The sequence below is a fragment of the Sus scrofa genome, unplaced genomic scaffold, assembly GCF_000003025.6.
Source record: "Sus scrofa isolate TJ Tabasco breed Duroc unplaced genomic scaffold, Sscrofa11.1 Contig40, whole genome shotgun sequence".
In the NCBI taxonomy this organism is placed as follows: Eukaryota; Metazoa; Chordata; class Mammalia; order Artiodactyla; family Suidae; genus Sus; species Sus scrofa.
The window spans coordinates 235830-253759 of NW_018085194.1; the positions used below are offsets into that span (position 1 = coordinate 235830).

General features: G+C 35.1%; 1 protein-coding gene across 1 annotated transcript; it reads left to right on the plus strand.

The window, feature by feature from the left end:
- The first annotated feature begins 367 nt into the window (after positions 1-367).
- Positions 368-1294, plus strand: LOC106504857 (olfactory receptor 4A47-like). The gene has a single exon (XM_013979305.1). It carries the CDS (start codon positions 368-370, stop codon positions 1292-1294), a length of 927 nt encoding a protein of 308 aa, XP_013834759.1.
- Positions 1295-17930: the final 16636 nt, after the last annotated feature.

Sequence of the window (17930 nt, forward strand, 5' to 3'; positions counted from 1 at the left end):
TCATCCACCATGGTCTATCCCAAGAAACTGGGTATAGTTCTCTCTGCTAAATGGTAGTTGCTGATTGCTTATACATTCTAAAGAGAAACAGACTCATACACATAGAGAACAGACCTGTGTGTGGTTGCAAAGGGGGAGTGGGGAGAAGTGGGATAGATGGGAAGTTTGGGGTTGGTAGATGCAAGTTATTACTTTTAAAATGGTAATTCCAATTTCTATGGCAGGTTGATACACATAGATCCTCCATGGGCATTTAAAAAATTGAATCAATAAGGAAAATATTAAGCTTATAAGACTTTCAAACATCTTTTCCTTGATTTTCAGGCAAACTATTTCTAATATCTGAAATCAGTATGTATAAAAATAAATGGAACCAAGGAACAATGTGACTTACTTTGTCCTCCTGAGCCTCACACAGAATCCAAATGAACAGAAGTTCCTATCTGTTATGTTTTTGCTCTTCTACATGTTGACTGTGGTGGGGAACACGCTCATTGTTGTGACTGTCACTTTCAGTAAGACTCTGGGCTCACCAATGTACTTTTTTCTTGGTAGCTTATCATTTATGGATGTCATTTATTCCTCATCTATTACTCCCAAACTGATTTCAAGTTTGTTCATTGGGAAAAATACCATAACGTTCCAATCCTGTATGATCCAGCTTTTTATAGAGCACTTTTTTGGTGGATCAGAGGTCTTCCTTTTGTTGGTAATGGCCTATGACCGCTATGTGGCCATTTGTAAACCCTTGCATTATTTGGTTATCATGAGGCAGTGGGTGTGTATTGTACTCTTGATGGTGTCTTGGGTTGGGGGTTTTCTCCACTCAATAATTCAGCTTGGCACTATTTATGGGCTCCCATTCTGTGGCCCCAATGTCATTGATCACTTTATCTGTGACATGTACCCTTTATTGAAACTTGTCTGCACTGACACCTCTGTCATTGGTATCTTAGTGGTGGTTAATGGAGGACTGATCTGCAGTATCGTGTTTCTGCTCTTACTCATCTCCTATGGAGTAATCTTGCACTCTCTAAAGAACCTAAGTCAGGATGGGAGGCAGAAAGCCCTCCAGACCTGTGGTTCCCACGTCACTGTGGTTGTCTTCTTCTTTGTTCCCTGTATTTTCATGTATGCAAGACCTGCTAAGACCTTCTCCATTGACAAATCATTGAGTGTGTTTTATACAATCATTACCCCCATGCTGAACCCATTAATATATGGTCTAAGAAATTCTGAGTTAACTAATGCTATGAAGAAACTCTGTAGAAGAAACATGAGGAGGATCATATGACTTTTGGGCTCATCTCCTTGAAAACTAAAATTCTCTTAAAACTGACGCACCTATTTCTTTCCTTTAAAACATTTATTATAATGAAGAATTAACTATATGTTTGGGTTATTTTCTGGTATAATATTACCTATATATGTAGTGCCTTGTTTATCACATCCCCTAGAAAATTGTGATACATGTAAGGTGGGAGGTGCTATAATAAAATTTTTATGGTGTCAATGATTTTTAATCAATTTATGCACTTATCTTTAACTTTTTTCTGAGACCCTTTAATTTTTACTTATATTCTTGCCATTTTTGTCCATTCTTTTTGTTTTACTGGTGAAAATATTTAGTTCTATATATAAGTATATTTAATTATATTGATTATGTATAAATATATATAATACATATGTAATAGTCTCTGTATTCAATTTCTATTGTGAGTGAAAATTCTTCTTTCACAATATTTCAAAACAAGGTAAGAAGAAAAGAATGATAAATTTGACCATATTAAGAACCTCTGTTCAACAAACACATTTGAAAGAAAGCAAAAAGGCAAGTTACAAACTGAATTGAGATTCACAGGATGTGTTCATACAAAGTTGGGATGATTTGCTGCTTGAAAGCTTAGTAAAACATCCTGTAAAATAAAATGCAACCAAACCAAAAAAACAAAACCAAACCTCTTTTCCATCCCTTTTTAGTGCTTCCCAGTGTTCTTTCCCAGAGTAATAACAAAAGTCTGTGTCTTAAGATTCTTCAAATATTAATCCTTTTAAATATAAGCATATTTTTTTATGTATGGGTATGTGTACATATGTCTGCACATAAACATTTGTGTTTTACTATACAATGTCTTGTGGATCTTTCCATACCAGTCTATATAGATCTAACATTCTTGATTATTCTTATAATATGCAATATTTGCTTATAATATTCCTGAATAAATGTATCCAGTACTTTTCATGTCATTTCCAGTTTTTTACTATCACATATAATTATGCAATAAATATATTCTTTCTGGATTATGTGTTCCTAGAAATATTAGTTACTAGAAATAGTGTTTTGGGGTCAGAGAAAATATGTATTTTAAATAATGATATACATATTTATTGCCAAAATGTGATTCATGAGGTTGTACCTACATTTCTGCTCTCAGTCCGTGAGAGTACCTGCTTGTCCACATTCTCAACAATCAGTGCGGGATGAAGATTTTTTGTTTATGGCAATATAACTCATTAACAAAATTGTAATCCATTTAGATACTTTAATTGAAATTCTGAAAACATCATTGATTTAAGCCATCTTTCCCATTTTAAAGTTATATGTATGTATCTTTGAATCATGTATTAATGTTTTTTAACCTATTTTCTTTGATTTCTAGTCTTTTTCCATAGTGTTTTTTATGAGTAATTGTGTACTAAGAAAGTAATCTTTAAAAAGTTATTATCTATGTACCTAATTTTCTGTGTTGTGACATGATTTTGACTTTCTTCTCTGATATGGAATATTTTTGGATATATAGTTTTTCTTATTTAACTAGTCAGTTTATGAGTATTTTATTTGGTTTTTGTATCATCCTTAAAAGATTTTGCTCATTTCCCCCTACCAAAATTTTTCCACATCTTTTTAGAAGTTAATAATTATTAGCACTTTTGTGATTTTACATTTTATATGAAATTTTTGATCTATCAGGTATTTATTTTGGTATCTAAGGTGTTAAATATAAATTGTGTTTTGTTCTCTGAATCAACTTTTTTTTGTAGTTGCATAATTACCTTCCACCACGGATTTGAAATTCTAACTTTATTGTATTTTAAAGTTCCATTTCTATCTGAATGCAATTCAGGACTCTATTTTATTTCACTATTCTCTTCAGTCATGAATAATATAATGCAAGATGTAATTATAAATAATCTATAATACATTTTAAAATCCAACAAGTCTAACCTTTCCCCATTCCTCTTCTTTTTCAGAATTAGGTCTGTTCTTACATATTCATGGTGTCAAATTAAATTTATAATAAGCAAAGCTAGTCACAATAGTGTTTATATGTTCCAATATGTTTTGAGTTAGGAAGATTAATTTAGGAAGGGTTTATATCTTTAGCAATTTCAAAATTCCTATCCAGATTGGGTCACATTTTACAAAGCATTAGAAAGTAGTTAATAAAACCTCAAGACCCCTGCTATATTCAACATATTGTTTCTCTTCCTTACTGGTGTGGTTGTAGCTGATTTTTACGTGTAATTTGTCTGTTATCTTTTGTTTCTACATCATTTGTTGTGTTCTTCATCAAGAGACATCAAACATGAGCAAGGAAATCAGAAGATTTTAGCCTCTATTGGTGGATGGGGATTGTAGAAAGGACACCCCTGCTCTGAAGTTCTTTCTCAAATACTTTTCACTTCTTTCCCTGTAGAGCGAGTGGGAAGGACATGGATTAAAGCCAGCAGTTTGTGGTTAAATTTCCAGATCGAGCATCTGCTATTTGTTATATTTTATCTCTTTAATTATGAGTTTCCTACCAGTAAAATAGGATAGTAAGATCTAAAATGGACAGTTTCCTATCCATGAGAACCTGAATAGACTGATCAAACTCAGTCATTAGTAGGAATATATATTATTATAATTATTATTATTATTATTATTATTTACTTTTCAGGGTCGCACCCATGGCATATGGAGCTGGGGTTCTAATCAGAGCTGTAACTACTGTCCAATGCAACAACCACAGCAGTGCAGGATCCAGGGCACATCTGAACCCTACACCACAGCTCACAGCAATGCAAGATCCTTAACCCACTGAGCAAGGCCAGGGATGAACCCACTACCTCATGGTTACTAGTTGGATTCATTTCTGCTGCACCACAATAGGAACTCCCAAGCATCTAATCTTAATTTAAAAAAAAAAAAGAAAAGAAAACTCAATATCTCAAGTTAAGGAATTAATGCCTTTTCTGTGTATGGGGAAAATGCCACATTAGAGCACATTGTGGTCATTCCTTGGGTATGCACCTCAGTTCTCTGGGGCCAGTATGCTGGTTCTCTCATCCTGTGTCTCCTCAGTGTGTACCATTGGGGCTGGCTGCAGTGGTGGGCATTGTTTCCATCTTGAGTTCCTTAAAGCTCACTGTCCAGGTATCTGTAATGTAATGCTTGATGGTTGTCACATCCTTTGTTAACTGATATGGCAGGCAATATTGCTCATTCACCTGTCTAAAGCAAAATACAATGTAACACTCTTAAAATTGTTCAATAAGGAATGCATAATGAATTTACAACTACCTACAAAACTGGTTTTGTCTATAATGGCCAGAGACATTAAGAGACATCTACTGAAAGATGATGATTTCAGTAGATGGTTCTCCTTGTGGTTATGGCCTGTAACCACTGTGTGGGCATCTGTTGACCTCTGCATGGTGTGACCATCATGAACAATGACACATGGAAGTGGGTTTTCTTCACTTGACTGAACAGATCTTGTCACATTCTGGCTTCAGTGCTGTGGTACAGACATCATGGCTTACATTTTACCCTTGATACACTTGCCTACACAGACTCCTTGATGGTCGCTTAGTTGTTGCAATGTTGGGATAATCCCTGTGATCAATTTTGTATCCTGTGTGCCTTGAGGACTCTGCAGGGATGTAAAAGTCCCGTCTACCTGTAGCTCTCTCATCACAATTTTGCCTTGTTCTTTGTGTCTGTATTTTTATGCATCTGTGATGAGTAGTTACATTCTCATGGATAAAGCCATAGCAGTATTCACTATTATTCTTACTCCCATGAAAAACCCTGTTCCTTACACAGTAAAAATACTGAGGTCAAAATGCAACTAAGGTGTTATTAAATAGGAATGCAATGCAGACAATAGATGACACTAAAAGAAAATTTTATTTCCATCATGATCTTTATATTTTCATATGACTCCAAATTTCTTCCCATGCCTCTCACTTGACACTAAAAGCACCAAAAGGTTTCATGATTATTCCCATTCCACACATGAACAACATGCAGTTCAAAGAGTTAAATAACCCACCTAGTATTAGAGTCAGAGCTAGTGTTAAGATATCTATTCTTCTAAAACCAACTTGATTCTCTTTCAATAGTTCAATGCTGTTAGAGAAAAGACCATTCCTCAGTACCTCTCTTATTTTGTAGTAATTGAAAATTTTTCTTTTGCAAAGTTCCCATTTTCGGTCAGCAGGTTATGAACTGGACTAGGATCCATGAATTTGTGGGTTCTATCCCTGTCTTTTCTCAGTGGGTTAAGTATTCAGCCTTGCAATGAAGGATATGTGTGTAGGTCACAGACCTGGGTCAGATCCTGCCTTGGCTGTGGTGTAGGCTGGCAGCTGCAGCTCCAATTTGACCCCTTGCCTGGGAACTTCCAAATGCCACAGGTGGAGCCTTAAAAGCAAAAACAAACATAAGAAATTTGTTCTAATTATGAATTTATATACTGTGCCCACATATAAAATCAATGGGTACTCAGAAAGCTGTATGACCTACCGATATCTAGGATGCTGTGGGTTATGAAGTAGAAAGAAGATACCTGCCAGTACTCTCTTGACCCATAATTGATACAGCTATCCATGTTTATTGGGGTTTTTATTCTGTTGGCAAGAGTTGTCAGTGAATATAAAATTTAATGGTACACTATTTAAACTGCTGTTTAAATTATGAAGTATTCTGAAAAAGGTACAACAACATTATAAAATTAAAATTTTGTTTTCTTAATTTACAGAAATAAATGGGGTAAAAAAGAAAGATTAATTAGATTATAGGACCTGTACCTGTAAGTCAGATTGAGCCAAAATACTCTTCCTCTACCTCCTCTGGTGCTTGTATTTGATTATTTTATTATAAATTTGTATGAAATATTTTTGATTATATGCCATAGGAAGTGATAATTTTTTAGATTAACAGTTATTACTAGCAATTAAGTGTGGCTACTTTTCAAAAGCACACAATAAAATGCATCTGTAAAATAATTTCACTCTAAGATATTTGGCATTCTGCTCAGTCCTTTGAATCTGGAATCCTCTTTGGAAACTAAGATGAGGTATAAGGGATATGTATATTTAAAAAACAAAACAAAACAAAAAAACAGGAATCACTACTCCACAGTTGATCAGAGAAAGGATTTCTCAGCTAAACAAATACCTAACTTAAAAGATTTTGTTGTGAATTAATTGTGGCACTTTTCATAAATGATGCCTGTTTCTCAAATAAAAATAAATACAAATGTGTATATGTCATAGATGTTTATTGTTTGCTCTTTGACAGAAAGATCCTGCTCCATTTCATGGCTACAATATGCTATTTTGAAGAAATCAGTGGACCATGGATATGGCAATATTTATAAGCTTATGGTAGTTATAAAAACATGATGAAGAAGAATAGCTTTAGGATGAGAAGACACAAATTTTATTTTACACAATTTGATCTTTTAAATCTTAAACAATTTTCCCTATTTCTACAGGTCATTTACTTTGGTAAATTGGATGTTATTTCCAAGTTCTGTGATTCTGCCAAGCTAATGTGTTTATTGCCATAAATACTGTTCTATTTGATTTTACTTCAATTATAAATAAAATTGGAAGAGTTCTGAGACCACAATACACCTCTCATTCCTGGCAAACAGTTTAGGGTGTGTCCTTATAGGAGGAAAGGCTTTTGGAATGGATTAATATGATGTAAGCTCTGCTCTTGAGTGCTTTGTTATTTTGAGACTGTTTCTCTAACCATTGAAATGCATAAAACTGGCTCAGTATTGGTAGGTTGTACCTTTGAAAGAATCTGTCCATTTCTTGTTGGCCATTTTATTGTCATATATTTGCTTATAGTCTCTTATTATCCTTTGTATTTTGTGGAGTCGGTTGTAATTTCTCCTTTTTCATTTCTAACTTTATGGATTTTTTTTTTTTTCTTGTTGAGTCTGGCTAGAGGTTGACCCATTTTGTTGATCTTTTCAAAGAACCAAGTTTTCATTGCATTGTTCTTTATTTTTTGTCTCTATTTCATTTATTTCTGCTCTGATCTTTATAATTTCTTTCCTTCTGCTAATTTTGGGCTTTGTCTGTTCTTCCTTGTCTGATTGTTTTAAGGACAAGGTTAGGTTGTTTATTTGAACTTTTTCTTCTTTCTTGAGGTTAAGATTCCTTCTTCATTGAAAAAGAGACATGAACCCTTATGTTCATAGCAGCACTATTCACAATAGCCAAGACAACTTAAATGCCCATCAAAGATGAATGGACTAATTACATATACACAATGAAATACTACTCAGACATGAAAAAGACAAACTAATGCCATTTGCAGCACCAAGGATGGATCTAGAGACTCTCATACTAAATGATGTAAGCCAGAAAGAAAAAGACAAATACCATATGATATCACTTATTTGTAAAATCTAAAGTATGGAATAGATGATCATATCTAAAAATAACAAACAAACAAACAGAAAATGGAAACATATCATGGTCAATAAGAGCAGACTTCAACCTCATGGCATGGGGGGAGGAGGGGAGGGAGTGGGATTGGTGGGCATTTTGGGTGTTTGGGGGATGCAAACTGTTAAATTTGGAAAGGATGGACTGGGATCCTACTGTACAGCACAGGAAAATGTGTGTGATTGGTCCAATTTGTTGTACAGCAGAACTTGGTGAAACGTTATCAGTCAACTACACTTGTAATAATAACAATAATAATAATAATAATAATAATTGATGTGGCTGTGGCATAAACACCAATTCTACTCCAGACCTGGGAATTTCCATATGGCAATGGGTGGCTATAAATAAAAATTATAATGATAGAAAAATCAGATAGTTACCTGGCTAAGTGTTTAATTTATATAATAATCAATATTCAGACTTCATATTATGCTCATTTCTTATCACATACAGGATTTCAGATGTAATCAACATTTTTCCCCTCATCATAGTATTTTGTTCTCATGTAGACCTAAAGTAGAATCCAAAATTAAAGATGAATAGAAAAAGTATTCTTCTGTTTTTTGGTTATGTGAAATAATTTGGTTGTTGGCATGATCAAATAGCCCTGAGGCCCAATTCGCCACAGTTAAGAAACCATGGAATTTGCCAACAAAGAGCCTATGTGGTAGCAATATAAAGCTCAAGAGAAAGACCTTATGCAAAGGTACTATTTACAAATCAACAGAGACACTTAAGGTCATTATAATTTTTACTCTTACAGGTTCTTTCTTGGTGAACCAATAGCTGCTGGGGGCCCTTTCCATGGAGCCATGTCAGACAAATTCATAGGTGAGATTTTTTTTTTTCCAAGGAAATACTATAGTCATAGACTCTTGGGTTTAAATGCATCTTACAAATTTATAAAATCACTTGTCATGCTCACCAATCTGAGCTTTAAATCCCTTATCTATTTAGCATGAAGAAAGAAAGACTCAAGTACATGACTATGAATTGAGAAGTAAAAATAGTTGATTTTCTGCAGTCATATGTATTTAAATTAGAAGAAGAATAAAATTAGTTGGAATTAAAATATGTGGAATAATTATACAATTCAAATTTGTGTCCAAAATTTTTTCCACTTTACAGTACAATTTAAAAATGTACCTATGATGTCATGAATCTTTTTAAAAAACTCTTTTGTTAAAAAGTACACATTAAACAAAAAGATACACCATATTTTAATAATCTATTTCTCTAATGTTGAATATCCCATTTCATCTCTAAGTTTTCCACAGCTCTTAAAAATTATATTAACATATACGTAAATAATGATTTTTATCCTTTAGAAATAATTTACTTTAGGGTTTATTTCTAGAAAGAGTATTGTGAAGCCAAAGAAAAAAAGAAGCAGCAAAATTTATTTCTTCACAATTTTTCTAAATCACTTTCAGTAATTATATCTAATTATAATTTTAAACACTACACTTTTCTCTGAACCTTTGCAGAAGACAAAGTCAGAAAAAAAGTTATGCAATGAAGTTGCTGGACTTTGTTTCCATGTGTGTACAAGTTTTCCTCTTTGAAAATTAAAAAAAAAAGTTATTTACACAATTATCTTTGAAAGGAGAAATACATGCTTTTGGCATGAATACATTTTTTTTGGTCTTTTCTAGGGCCACACCTAAGCATATAGAAGTTCCCAGGGTAGGGGTCTAATTGGAGCTGTAGCCGCCAGCCTATGTCAAAGCCACAGCAATCTGGATATGAGCCTCCTCTGGGACCTTCACCACAGTTCAGGGCAATGCCAGATCCTTAACCCACTGAGTGAGGCCAGGGATCAAACCTGTAACCTCATGGTTCCTAGTCAGATTAATTAACCACTGCGCCATGATGGGAACTCAAGGAATACATTTTTATATTCATATTTCCATACATTTCATTGGACACAATTCCCCCAAGTTTCTCAATCTATTAGCAACACAGTATCATGTAACCAGGAATGATGGAGGAAAGATACTGTGGAAAGATGGGAGAAGTAGGCATGGGAATGCATGTAGCAGAAATATAAAGTAGTGGGAAGTTCATTTGTATCATGGAGGGATGACACTGCTATTTCATGATGAAATTTCAGGTATTAAATACATTTAACAGGGAGAATCTTCATGACTTTATTTAGACAAACGTACATTCACATACATAGTAAGAGTCTTTTAAATATTTCTATAATGAGTGAACATGGAAGTAGGTACTTATAGTCAGTAAAAGGCTTTATATATGTTTGTGTATACATGTATGTATGTATATATGCATAGTTCCTTATCTATCTTACCCAGTAAAATATTTCTTTTTGATTTTCATTAATTTCTATTTTTAGAACTTTGAAAATAAGGATTTCCATTGCTTGATAGATTCTTGCATATTGAACACCTATGCAAGAGATTTCTTAACTTTTCATCCAAATCTATGGAAGCAGTAAGTTTACTGAATATGACTATGTAAAGATGTATGTGGCACAGAATTAAAAAAAATAAACATATTGATTACTAAATATAATACTATCTTGAAAAAAATGACCTAGTAACAAGCTCTTACCTAGAGGCAATTAATATTTTCACAGTTACCCTTTAAAATGTGTCAAAAAAAGCTAGAATGCTGCTTCTTTTCAAATATTTATGTCTGTTTTTCTTAATGAAGAGAATAATGCTAAACAGAGTATGGGGGTGAAAACACTTGAATTCCTCCCAGGTTTAGGGTCTGGAGAAGCATGCATATTCTCACCATGGAGAATGGCAATTCATAATCATTTAGATAACAGCTAACAGGTTTCAGACTCTGTAGACATTATTCCAGGCACTATGGTAAGTGAAGAAACAATTGAATAGAGCATATGTTTTTAAGTAGGTACCAGGGGGGGTGTTGCCGACTACATATACATCTCCCTAAACTGGCTGTTTATGGCAGATATTTACTGACAGTGTCTTTCTTTCCACATTTTCGAGTTGAGGGTTCAGTTGTCAATTCTCATGGAGGAGAGAATAACTCTTACCTGTATAAGGGACCTCTCAGCTCACAAGATATGTCTGAGAATCACAATGTGTAAGCTCTCAAACACAGAGGAGGTCCCAGAATCATAGACACTGAGATGACTTAAAAAGTCACTTGTAGTTGGAACCAAGAGGAAAACCCAGATCTCTCAAAGATAGCACAGTGTTTCCTCAGTAAATTACACATCCAGTGTTTCCCTATAGATGTTTCACAGGTGAAAGGTTCTAAGTGTCTGAAGATACATAAATCATCATGGAGAATGTAAGAAAAAACTGAAATAAGGACTGGGACAAGACTGTCAAATATATGCTCCTGACTGACAATGGCTATTTTACTTCTCAAAAATTGAGACTACAATTATTTTCTGACTAAAAGGTATCATTCTTCATTCCTTTGTAGATAATTCGGGTCTCAGGAAGGTGTTCCTTTGGTGAATGGATGTCCCCACATCTCCCAACAATGTGACTGAATTTGTTCTCTTGGGATTCACACAGAATCCACACTTGTGGAAAATATTCTTCATTATCTTTTTGTCCATTTTCCTGGTTAACTTGCTCAAAAATCTGTTCATTGTCATTATCATTTCCCTAAGCCCCACACTTTCAGCTCCCATGTACTTCTTTCTCACTTACTTGGCTGTTATAGGTGCCTCCTTCTCCTCTGGCACTACCCCAAAAATTACTATTGACCTGCTGTATCAGGGGACAACCATCTCCTGGAGGGGCTGCCTGACTCAGCTTTTTTAGGAACACTTCCTGGGAGGATCAGAAAACACTGTCCTCATTGCCATGGCTGATGACTGCTATGTGGCCATCTGCAAGCCTCCACCCTAGTGACCATCATGCCACATGGGCTGTGCCTGTTCCTAGTGGTGGTGGCCTGGATTGGGGGCATACTCCGTAGCACTGTGTAGATTCTCTTTGTGCTTGAATTGCCCTTCTTTGGTCCCAAAGTCATTGACCACTTCAGGTGTGAATTCTTCTCACAGTTGGAAATTGTCTGCAGTGACACATACTGGTGTGGAATGATGGTATCTGCTAACAGTGGGGGCATGTGCTTACTCATCTTTTTCATGCTCCTCATCTCCTACATGGTCATTCTGAGCTCCCTGAAATCCCATGGCTCTGAAGGAAGATGCAAAGCCCTCTCTACCTGTCGCTCCCACTTTACAGTATTGGTACTCTTTTTCATCCCTTGTATATTCACCTACATACATCTTGTGGCCACTTATACTGTGGACAAGTTGGTGAGTTTGTTCTATGAAACCTTCACTCTCATGTTAAATCCTATTATTTATACAGTGAGAAACATGGAGGTGAAAAATGCCATGAAGCGTCTGTTGAAGAGGAGAGTAACTTTGGTTGTGCCTGAGGCTTAGAAATTGATAATTTATATTCACAGGTAGTTGTAAATTCTAAAAGAAAACTAAGAAATCATGTAGATCATTGATAGGAAAAAAAGGCCAATTCTAATATTTGTGAATTATTTAAATGTTTCTAGGCCTTTATTAGGCATTTTGATAACATTTAACATTTTTAGCAAGCCTGTAATATTCATGTTCATAGCTTCAGAATTGACAACGGGAAAAACCCTATATAACCCTAGTTTTATGAATATAGAGTATGTTTTACTTCAGAGTCTTTCATGACTTTACTAAATTCTTTACTTGTGTTACTTGGATGGAATTGGCTTTTCCAGAGCACCTTGGTCTCAGAACTTCTTCCATTTTTGCCAAGCTTGCATTAAAGCAAAGAGGCGATGGATATTCTTAGTAGGTACCTAGGAAGGGGACAGTTGCAAGAAGGAATCATAGGAGATTTTTTCTAATGTGATATTACCAAAATCAAAAAGAGAGTCACTCATAAAAGAATAACTCATAATCCATTTGTATACTTGGCATAAAACATAAGCCAGAAAATTTGAAATTACTCTAAATTTGCTCTATATACTAAAGTATCTTATGTCTCACAGCTTTGAATATAAAAGAAGTTTTCATTTTCCATACCATGACTTGAGTCATTTGAAACAAGATCAAGCATGTTTTATCAAATTTGAACATGAAAGACATATGAGTAAGATATAAAGCTATTGCTCTGTATGTCTGATACACATATTTACATTAAATTAACACTGTATTGACTATCAAGCATAATCACATCACTTGATTTACCCTATAAAAACCTGTAGTTTCATTGCTAGTATTACAAATGCAAGAAAGTAAATTAAAGCCTAACATGTTTTACTGAATTACTTGCCTTTCACATCACCTATGCTTCCTCCATAAATTATGCTAGGAAATTTGACACTAGAATGCAGCTTTCTTTCAAAGTTTTAACCATAAGTATCTAATCCAAGTCTTTAAAACTCAAAACTACTTTCTTTCTAATGAAATATGATTATCTGTGTTATGTTTAAGCCTATAAACAGCAAAGACGTCTGCAGTCATAAGTAAATCTTTTTGAACTTTAAGGAAATAGCATCCATTCGATGTGGACTTTCTCACATGTAGCAATATATTTCATCACTATAGTTATTTTACTCTCTTTGAACATTCAAGCTGCACCACTTCACTTTTGCAAAAGACCAGCACTAGTATGGTAACTGTTTTATTGTGTGTGTGTGTGTGTGTGTGTGTGCAAAAGAAAATGTCCCCTCCAGATTTCTTTCTCATAAGTGAAAAATTGCCCTAACATAGACCTTCATAAAATCAAAATGACTGAGTTGAACCTTCAGAGAGTGGGATATACTTGCAATGTGCTTCTCACTATCTGGAGAATACCAGGAAATTCCAAGTCATTACATCTCTGTTCATCCAAGCCTCTCTGTCTCCAACACTCCAACTCATGGTTACTTCTCACAAAATCACATTCCCTAAGTCAGTGGTTAACCTGAACTCTTTCTTCCATCATCTGGCCATGCTTTAATGCCCCAGAATGGCACTGGGGAGAACATGGTTATGAGGTTGTATATGGTGTTCTCCAAGGAGGCAAGAATATACAATAGAGAAAAGAGAGTCTCTTCAAAAAGGGGGACTAGTTCAAATAAAAAAAAAAAGTGTACAACCTAACATTTGGGAGTTATGTTTTATTTTGTGGGTATTCTGAGAACTCAAGCCTATGAGAGTACATCTCAGCTAATGCAGAGAAACTTGTTCTGAAGAGAGAAGGGTAGGAGCCAGGATATATGGGAGGTTTTGCAACAAAACATCAGGAAGTCAGAACACCAAGATTACTATTAATAAAGGAGAACTTCATAAATCAAGTTAAGGAATTTAGAGCTTTTCCATGTAAGGGATGATGCAGGGTCTGGGCTCACTGAAATCATTCCTTGGATAAGTACATCAGTTCTCTGGGTCAGTGTCCTGTGCTTTCTCATTCTGAGTCTCTTCAGGGTGCCCCCTCTGGGATCTCTGCAGCAGGTGGCTGCTAAATGACTGGTCCTTTTTGTTTCCATCCTGAGTTCCCTCAAGGTTTACCTTCAAGGTGGCTGTAATGTGGTGGCTTGATGGCTGCCACATCCTTTGTTTACTCTCATGGCCTGCAACATCGTTGTCAATAGTCCCTCCCTTTACCCCCAAAATTCAGCTAATATCTGAACTATGTCCTATGTCATTAGGAATTTCATTCCAAATTAGGCGAGATATATACAGTTGATGTGCCACTCCTGATGATAATTTGTGCATTAGGCCCTGTTGAGAAGTTTAAATTCTCAGGGACCTCTCCTTTACCATGCTAATATGATCCAGGAAATATTTTCCTTTCTTCTTTCTTCTCATACCGAGAATCACTCTATTAGAATTATTTTTGTCATAAGTATGGTTGATTTATTCATGGTATTCAGACATGTTCAATTTTATTGGAGTCTTGGATACATATTGTTTATGTAAGAGAAAACATAAAACATACAAGATATAAGTTATACAGCTGGTGATATTGGCAATTTCATAGTACAATAGGGAGATACAAAGAGAAACAATTTGAAAACAATAAAATTAAATTAATGTAATGAGTTTTAATCTGGTTGCAATGAACCACCAAATCCACAGGAGATCTAGCTGGAGAAGCCACATTTATAAAGATCAGCTAGAGTGAATAGGATGGTCCATCTTTGATCACATAGGTATAAATTATTCATCTGTTGTGGGGCATAGCACAAAAGTAAACCATTTTCTGGAAAACAAAGATTTTTTTTTTCCAAAAAAATCATAACATTATAAATGATATTTATGAATTCCTTCAGTCCCCTGTATTCAATTAATGTTGGTATGGATGAACTCCAGGTTTTCCATTAGAGTTTTGCTATTTGTTACTCAGTTCAGAGATGTTCTCTAAATAAAGGCCACCAGAGCCTTTAATTTGTCAAAACAAATTATGAATTTGCTTGAAAATCTTTTATGAATTTGCTTGAAAATCTTCATTTTATGAAAGACAACGTAAAATAAAGATTTCCCATAAAGATAAATCTTAAAATGACATTGTTAAATATTTGAATACAATGTAATTGGCAAGAAAGGGGAAATTTCTGTGATATATATTGTAAGAGAGTAACAAGAATTATGACTGATGTATATATATTCTATTGGGGCATGTCAAATTTTAGGAATCTCATATACCTTCTGGAATATCTATAATAAACATGTTTATCTACATTCTATAATCGAGTTTAACTCCAATCACATGACAATGTTTCTCATGTAATTTAACAAACCAAAAAAGCTTAACTAGTTTAAAGTTCCTCTCTGTGATGTTTCAGTGTTATTTTGAAAGATCTCACAGTTAGTTGGAAGCTAAAAGGACTTCAATTAGATTTTGAAATTTGAGAACTTTGTTAAAATATCCAAAACTCTTAAACAATATCTCAGGTCGCTGTGTCAAACAATATTTATTTATTAGACCAAGATCACAAGATTAAAATAAAAAAGCAAATACAGATCACTTAAGAGCACAGAAATCCACATAGTATCTTATCAATGGCAGTACTCAATGAAAATTTGTACTCTTAATAGAGATAGAAAATTAAATCTAGTCTTGTGTTAGTTACTTTTTTAATCATTTAAAAATAAAATGTATGGCCATTCCAAGGGTACATGGAAGTTCCCAGGCCAGAGATTGAATCCAAGCCACATCTGTGACCTACAGAGTAGCTGTGGAAATTAATCCATTAAACAAAGGCAGGAATTGAACACACATCCTCTCAGAGACAAACAACATTGAGTCCTTAACCAGCTGAGCCACAATGAGAAATCCAATGAGATGTATATATTAACAGTGATTCAAACCAACAGAACACAAGAGGCTTTCCCATAGGAGAATGGGGAGATGACACAAAACAATATCATGGAAATTTATGTTTACTCCCCAAAATATTATGACAGAGGTCAAGTTTTCAAAACACACTCTAAGAACATCAGAGACCAATTAGATCTCAAAAACACAGGAAGAGAAAAATAAGTTCCCCCATACAAGCCATTTGTTTGAGGTCAGAAGCCTGTAAAAGTATTTTTAAGTCAGTGTTTTTATTTAACTGCCTACAACACCCCCCCAAACAAAAATCAGCCCCAGTTGGCCCTTTAGTGCTGAGATCTCTTTTAATGTAATTTAGGTATTTATAAGAGTGATCTCTGTAAGTATTGCACATGGATGGATCTAGAGTGATATTTGGAGGTTGGCTTTAAAGAGGTCACATCAGCATCCACAACAACTCTCAGCCCAGACTGTTCAGTTTTTCAGCATACCCAGGCTCCACTGATATCTTTCATTCAGGGGCATTTTTCTCCCATTTTTTTCAACAATTCTTTAATGATACCTTTAAATTGGAGTGGGGCACTCCCCAATATCTTTCAACTGGGGGTCCACATACCTGTTAGACACTGCCAAATAAACTCAGGATCATCAACAAATACTAGGAAAATCCAAAAACCAGGAGAACAATGACCAAAATATTTTGGACTCTCCAAGGAGAAGGATGATCACAAGGGGCCTCTGCTGGTACCATGGCTTCAGACTCTCATAGATATCAGGTGTAGGAGAAAAGATGTTCTGGTTCCCTTCATCATTGGTCACCAAAACTTTCAAATGTAAAAAAAAATCACACCTATAGTTCTGAGTTATATTTTATTTGGTGGACAAAACTGAGGATGTAAGTTGGGGACACAGCATCTCATATATTTCTGAAAGACTATTCATAAAAGGCAAGAGGGGTAGGTGGGAAGAATATACAGGGATATTTTTCAACCAAAGACCAGGTATTTGGAATCAAAAGACTATTGTTAATTAAAGAAAATTCAATATCTCAAGTTAAGGAATTAATCCCTTTTCTATGTTTGGGAAGATGCCACATCTGAGCTCACTCTACTCATTCCTTGGGTATATACCTCCACTCTCTAGGGCAAGTATGCTGTGTTCCCTCATCCTGTATCTCCTCAGGGTGCACCACTAGGACTGGCTGCAGTGGGGGACATTGTATCCATCTTGAGTTCCTTCAAAGTTCAATGTCCTGGTATCAGTAATGCAATGTTTGATGGCTGCCACATCCTTCGTTTTCTGATATGGCAGGCAATATTTCTCATTCACCAGTTTAAAGGAAAATTCCATGCACCACTCTTAATGTTTTTTTCATCAGAGATTTGTAATAAATTTACAAATAAATACAAAAATTGGCTTTGTCTGCAATGGTCAGGGAAATCAATCAAACTTACAGAGGATGGTTCTCCTTGTGGTCATGCCCTGTGACAACTACGTGACCATCTGTTGACCACTGCATGGTATGACGATCATGAATCATGACACATGAAGCCTCCTGGTGGAAGTGGGTTTTCTTCCCTTGACTGTACATATCCTTATTAGTTTCTGGCTTCCATGTTGTGGTCCAGAAATCATGTATCACTTCATGTGTGATTTTTTTCCCCTGATACAGTTGCCTACACCGGCTCCTAAGTTGTCTCTTGGTCATTGCAATGGTGGGGTAATCCATGTGATCAGTTTTATAATGTTGGTATTCAGTGTGCTCATCCTGTGTGCCTTGAGGATTCAGAGTTTTGTAGGGAGGAAAGAGTCCACTCTACTTGGTTCCTCATCACAGTTTTTCCTTACTCTTTGTGCCAGTAATTTTATTTATTTGTGTCCAGTAGCTACTTTCCCATGGAGAAGCTATATCAGTATTTACTA